The sequence below is a fragment of the Carassius carassius genome, chromosome 31 (assembly GCF_963082965.1).
Source record: "Carassius carassius chromosome 31, fCarCar2.1, whole genome shotgun sequence".
In the NCBI taxonomy this organism is placed as follows: Eukaryota; Metazoa; Chordata; class Actinopteri; order Cypriniformes; family Cyprinidae; genus Carassius; species Carassius carassius.
In genome coordinates, this window is record NC_081785.1 from 14,795,406 (window position 1) to 14,802,683 (window position 7,278).

The 7,278-nt window shown below is 36.0% G+C and overlaps 1 protein-coding gene across 2 annotated transcripts; it reads left to right on the forward strand.

Annotated features, from left to right (window-relative positions):
* The first annotated feature begins 372 nt into the window (after positions 1-372).
* Positions 373-7,144, forward strand: LOC132112082 (organic anion transporter 3-like). 2 transcript variants are annotated; one of them, XM_059519672.1, is made up of 10 exons: positions 373-666; positions 751-854; positions 966-1,120; positions 1,519-1,687; positions 1,824-1,926; positions 2,039-2,169; positions 5,084-5,301; positions 5,451-5,559; positions 6,146-6,376; positions 6,787-7,144. In XM_059519672.1, exons 1-10 carry the CDS (start codon positions 430-432, stop codon positions 6,878-6,880), a joined length of 1,551 nt encoding a protein of 516 aa, XP_059375655.1. In that variant the 5' UTR covers positions 373-429; the 3' UTR covers positions 6,881-7,144. The 2 variants fall into 2 exon arrangements, with proteins under 2 accessions (XP_059375655.1, XP_059375654.1); XM_059519671.1 differs by having other exon boundaries at positions 373-854.
* The last annotated feature ends 134 nt before the right edge of the window (positions 7,145-7,278 follow it).

A 7,278-nucleotide genomic window follows, 5' to 3' on the forward strand; every position in this document is an offset into this window, starting at 1 on the left:
TTTTTATTATAACGTGGTGCAATGACACTTCAAACAAAACACCATGTATTGTAGCCTATGTAGGCTATAGGCTATATAGCCTATGTATGTTTTGACGTAAAATGTGAATCAAACGGACAGTGAGTATTTTTTATTATATATTTTTATATTATATATTTGGCTGCAGAATCCTTTTTGAAAATGATAGCCTTATTCGCCCTCTGGTAAACTAGTAGGCGACGTGTGACAGTTGCTGCTTTGACTCCGCGTCACCGGTGTCAGACTCGAACTCCAGGAGTCCAAACCAACAACTATGCTATTTACATACAGACAGACTGACGGTGGAGAGAAGACGTCTTCAGAAGTCCCAGACTTGATGGCAGGAACAAAGATAAGTGCTCCTTCTTAGCACAAGTTTATGTAGGGATTAGGGAAAACCTAGCAGGCGAAATGAAGACGGACGGCGCATTTCGTCAGTTTGTTGGTCCATTACAAAGACATGTCTATTTTATCCTTTCTTTACCGATCTTTTTCACAGCCTTTACATTTTTTGTGGATGTCTTTACGTTACACATTCTGCCTTGCAGTGAGAATATAGCGAGCAAATCTATAAACCAAACAGTGGACACTAATATTTTCAGTTTCAACAGTTCAACAAGTTGGACGGGCAATCACAGCGAACTCACTGTGAGTAACAAATATTGCACAACATATAGTCTATTTAAAGCCCAACACATATTCAGTGCATTACACACTGTTTCTATTTCTCAGCAGAGCCTCGAGTGTCACGAGGCGAATCGTTTTGCTCACGGGCAAGCGACGTACATGACCGGTTTACTGGTCGGCTCGGTATTCAGTGGCGCTGTATCTGACAAGTTTGTAGCCTATACTTTCCCCTTTTCTGTTTTCGACGTCAGAGTTTTTTTTTTTTTTTTTTTTTTTTTTGCATCTAAAGAGTAACAGCTTTATCTTCTTCCTCTGAAAAGGTATGGGAAGAAATTCCTTCTAATCTGCTGCTCAGCGGTCCACGCAGCCGCTACTCTTGTAGTGGCATTTCTGCCGTATGTGCCCGTGTACTTGACTGCGCGCGGCATCAGTGGAGCAGCCTGCTGTGCCATCCACATCTGCTCCTACAGTTTAGGTACAGTTACGCTTGCGTGTCTTCTTATTCTGTAATAAAACTAAAAACAACTAATAATCAATTTTAGTAGCAAGGCAGTTGTTTTCTTCTACCTTGTAAAATAAACTAACAACGGTGTTATCTGTCTTGCTCCCGCAGAGCTACTTTGCTAAAACTAACACTAAACGTTTTTATTTCTATTGCAGAATATATTATATAAACTTAAAACTATATATAGGCTATACATGCACACACTCACGCACATATATAGGATATATATATATATATATATATATATATATATATATATATATATATATATATATGCTCACACACACACAACAAAGATTCATTTTAGAATGTAACAAATTAGTTTATAATCATAATAAATTTATTTAAAAGTGCTTCTGAATTCGCAGGTGTTGAATGGAGCCTGCCCAAATATCGTATATGGCCACCCACCCAGTTTTCCTTCATCTTCAGTCTGGGAATGATGGGATTGCCCGCCATAGCTTTCTTGGTCAGTGGTTGGATGCAGTTTCATCTGGCACTGGGCATCCCTCAGATCCTCTTTCTACCTCTTTATTTGTAAGTGGAACAAAAACAAATTTGTTCTTGTATGTATATATATATATATATATATATATATATATATATATATATATATATATATATATATATATATACATACAATTTAATTATTTATTTTTCTTGCAATTATTAGCTTTCTTCCTGAATCGCCCAGATGGCTGCTTCTAAATAAGAGGATGAAAACACTAGAGGGCTATCAGAACAGAAGTCCTGAGGACAGGCACTACTTGGGTCTTGTAAGACACAAAGTCATACTTTAGAATTGCTGAAATGTTTGTGGAAAGTAGAGAGACATGCCATTTCACCATGCTTTGTGCTAACTTAAATTGTAGATTCCTTCATTAACAGCTTCTGGATTCCGTGGACAATGAGATCCAGAAGCCACTCTCAGAGAAGACCTCCACTAAAACAGAGTCTAATTTTGCCACATTTACAACACCCACTATACTCCTGCGTCTGTTTATCATGAGTTACATTGGGTAGGGAAGTTTAACAAGTTTTTTTTTCTAAAATATTTATTCTCACTTTTGAAGGTTCTTTTGAATGTATGTGCTGTATTATTATTATTTATTTAATTTTTTTTGCAGATTTTGAGGATATTAAGTATGTGACACAAAGGGAGGTTGCACCTTAAAGGGTTAGTTCACCCAGATAGCAAAATTATGTCATTAATAACTTACCCTCATGTTGTTCCAAACCAGTAACACCTCCATTTATCTTTGGAACACTGTTTAAGATATTTTAGATTTAGTACGAGAGCTCTCAGTCCCTCCATTGAAACTGTGTGTACGGTATACTGTCCATGTCCAGAAAGGTAAGAAAAACATCATCAAAGTAGTCCATGTGACATCAGAGGGTCAGTTAGAATTTTTTGAAGCATCGAAAATACATTTTAGTCCAAAAATAGCAAAAACAACGACTTTTATTCAGCATTGTCTTCTCTTCCGTGTCTGTTGTGTGAGAGAGTTCAAAACAAAGCAGTTTGTGATATCCGGTTCGCAAACGAATCATTCAGTTCACCAAATCAAACTGAATCGTTTTAAATGGTTCGTGTCTCCAATACGCATTAATCCACAAATGACTTAAGCAGTTAACTTTTTTAATGTGGCTGATACTCCCTCTGAGTTCAAACAAACCAATATCCTGAAGTAATTCATGTACTCAAACAGTACACTGACTGAACTGCTGTGAAGAGAGAACTGAAGATGAACACCGAGCTGAACTCTCTCACAACAGACACGGAAGAGAAGACAATGCTGAATAAAGTCGTAGTTTTTTTACTATTTTTGGACCAAAATGTATTTTCGATGCTTCAAAATATTCTAAATGACCCTCTGATGTCACATGGACTACTTTGATGATGTTTTTCTTACCTTTCTGGACATGGACAGTATACTGTACACACAGCTTCAATGGAGGGACTGAGAGCTCTCGGACTAAATCTAAAATATCTTAAACTGTGTTCCAAAAATAAACGAAGGTCTTACGGGTTTGGAACAACATGAGGGTAAGTTATTAATTACATAAATTTAATCTGGGTGAACTAACTCTTTAAGGAATGTATTACTTGAGTTTTCAAAGCTCAAAGTAAATAGCTTGTCAGAATGATGTAACTTAGAGGGTCTGTTAAATATATATATATACATATATATACATATATATATATATATATATATATATATATATATATATATATATATATATATATATATATATATATATATATATATATATATATATATATATATATATAAGAGAGTGGTGGATAAAAAAAATAACGATATGTCCGCATCTAGGGTACACCAGTGGGAATAAAAAAAAAAAAAAAAAAAAAAACACCAGCGGGAATACTTGAAACATGTCATCTCATTTACGCCGACATCACCTTAGTGTGTCAGTATCGGGGAAAAGACGGAAAAAAGAGAAACATACACGAAACAAACTATCCCCGCAGCATTTAGACAGACATTTCCAACAGATTCAAACAGGGCAAAAGACATCACCACGGCGATTGGTAGGCTACATTTACGTTATAGCCGCGGATATGAGACCTTACTATTTACCATTCATTCTATCATCACCATTATAGCTTACAGGGAATCCAAAGTGCACCCAAACACCAGACCTGTTGGTTATTGGAGGATCTTCTATTTCTGGTCTGCTAAACGCATTGGCCATTTTGCAACGAGCCTTCAGCGCGTACTGAGTGAGCGAGCGCCTTACTCTGTAGTGGAAAACGTAGGTTTTAAGAACATGCTTAATGTAATTGAGCCCCGTTACAATATTCCTTCACGAGCCCATTTCAGACAGACCCTAATTCCTGCTTTGTTCCAAAAAACATAAGCCCTATAGAGAACCAATTGAGTAAAAACACACTCAATATAAAGAGTTATAGAGTTCCATATAAAAAGTTACATCTTTGTATTTGTTCATAACTAATATAACATTTTCATTTTATTTTTATAAGGAGCTGTTTTTTTTATACAGTATGCTGCTAAGAAAACACCATAGAAGATGGGTAAAGAATAGCTCCATCATTGTTCAATGTAAAAAAAAAAACGTACTTTGTTAGTTTTAATAAATAAAACATTTTTTAAAAATCAAGGAAATTTATCTGCCAATTTTTTCTTTTTGCTGTATCTAAAATGTACCGAACCGAACCGTGACACCAGTGTATTGTATCGAACCGAACCGTGAATTTTGTGAACCGTTACACCCCTACTCTCTTGCCATCACCATTATAGCTTACAGGGAATCCAAAGTGCACCCAAACACCAGACCTGTTGGTTATTGGAGGATCTTCTATTTCTGGTCTGTTAAACGCATTGGCCATTTTGCAACGAGCCTTCAGCGTGTACTGAGTGAGCGAGCGCCTGACTGAGTAGCCTAACATAAACATATAAGTTGGTGTTTTTTTCTTCTTCTGGGGTGTCAGGGGCGTTGCCTGTTACGTCGTTTGGGTTATTGTGGGTTATTGGGTCGTTTGGGTTATTATTCAACCTTGTTGAACGCATATCATTATATTTCACAATTATTTTTATTTTCCAAATATAATTAATTAGTCCAACGAACCGTTCGGTCCATAATGCGTACCGCGTACCGAACCGAAAGCCTCGTACCGAACGGTTCAATACGAATACGCGTATCGTTACACCCCTAATATATATATATATATATATATATATATATATATATATATACATACACACACACATACATAAACCCAGTGGCAAGCTTGTCTTCTCAAGTTAGAGACACTTATTTCCTCTGTATCTATTGGCAATATCTGAACAAATTCATATATATATTTTTTATCTATACAGTTTGCTGCTTATATGGACCTACCTGAAAAAATATTGTTTTAATTTGTCATTTTTTTTTTTTTTTTTACAGTTTTGCATCTGCTCTCACCTATTATGGGATCTGTTTCAGTGTGGGAAGTTTCGGTGTTAATATCTATCTGGCTCAGTTTTTCTCTGGGCTTTCAGAGGCTCCCTCTTTACTGCTTCCATTTGTGTTGAAGCGATGGGGCCGCAGGCCATTCTGCATGGGGTCGCTGTTCCTCAGTGGCATTTCCTGTATGTTGTCCCTCCTTGTTTCCAAGTTCTGCGGTGAGGGACACAGTCATTGAAATACAGTATATGAGCACATGACTGATCATGGTCTGATATTGCTTAGATGTGAGTTACATGGGTGTATTTTCATTGAAGAATATCTCTGTAACAACTAATGGTTTGTAATCTTCTCTCTTTCCAAACAGACATGCCTGCTCTTGTTATGACCCTGGCACTGATGGGCAAGCTGTGTATGCAGTACACCTACTGTGTCTCCATGCTCTATGGGATTGAGCTGTTCCCAACTGTAATACGGTACACAGTATCCAAGCAGGCCTACCTGATAAAACACATTATTGGTCAGATAATTAGATAACTAGTCTCCAAGTTCAAAACACACCTTAGTCATAAAATGTGCAGGGTAAGATGACTAGAAAGCATCTTTGTTCGTGTGAAATCAAATGTAACACGGAGTAATTTTAACATTTCAAAAAGTATATCACAACTCACTTCAAAAAATATTTTAAAATGTATGCGCATTGTTGATCCACAGTGGAAGACATTCGTGCATGTAGACAATAAATACGCTGAATCATTGTAGAGATGATAAAACACTTACTCTTACATAAGATTGTGTGCAGTTGCAGTACTAAGTATGTAAGCTAACAGTACAGTCTGTACAGTTAATCTGAATGTACTGATAAGTAGTTGTTGCAAACATTTTTACACCAACACTGAAACTGAGTTGGTAGAAAAGTTAATTGATAAGATTTTTTCACACTTTGTTTTTTCTAAATCTGAGCATAGTTAATCTAATCCCATTTATCACAAGACAGATCATGGTCTAAGAAAGATTCTGTCAGATCTCTTTCTCACTAACAGAATATTTTACACTATGCAGGCAGAAGTGTGTCGGCCTGGTTAGTCTTTGTTACCGAGCAGCCTGTATTATAAATGCTGTGGCGACCCCCGACGGAGGGATCCCTCTACCAGCAATGATCTGTTACAGCAGTGGGCCGATCATCGGTGCAGCCCTCTGCCTGCTTCTTCCAGAGACCAGTGGCATCCCTTTACCAGACACTGTACAAGACTGTAAGAAACAGCCCAGACTGAAGCTCCCACTCCATGCACGGTGAGATACATCACATGAAAAAAATATTACATACAAATATAAAAAAAATGATTTAATATATCTTGTAATAAATGCAATTACATATATTATTTAAATAAATATTCAAATGTATCAGGCAAAACAAATATATGGATGTTTGGAATATTTTGAATTCCAGGGAGGTCAATGGGACAATACAGTATGTCAGACTTGTGTTGTAAACTAGTGTGTAAAGTTTATCTGTGTACATCATGCCATGACAGCATTTTTTTAACCAGCATGCCATCTTTATCATATAATCAAATGATAGCTACTTGTTTAAAGATATAAATGCTGGTAAGCCGCAGCCAAATGATCAATATTTTAAGACGAAGTGAATGTACAATTAGATGTATTATGGACTATATATATATATATATTTTTAATATCAGTTGGCCTATGGAGCCTACAAAGGAGTTGAATGCTTGTTTCACCAAAGAGAAGAACACGGAGAACCAAGTGGAAAGCAGCACCCTCTCAGGATGATCAACATGAGGAACAAAGCAGAAATGGACTTTTTCCATTTAATTTGTTTTTTTCTTGTAATGTCTTTTATATGACAAGCAATTAAAAGTGAGGGCCTATGATTGGGATGTCACCATTTCAAATGTATTTTCAAAATATATGTCAAAGCGTTGTACTATGTAATGGGGGTTTAGCTATGTTAATAATGATTTTAATTATTATTATACTGGAATATCTAAAAAGATTTCATTTAATGCTGGAATCATTCAGTGCTGCTATTGTAAAAAAAAATTGTATATAGCATTTCTTCAGTTCAAAAACACACATTTTTATGTTTTCTGCTTTTTTAAATTTTGTTTAAGGTTTATTGACAAATTGAAGATCTAACCTTTTGCTGTACTTCAAAGTAAAATTTTTAG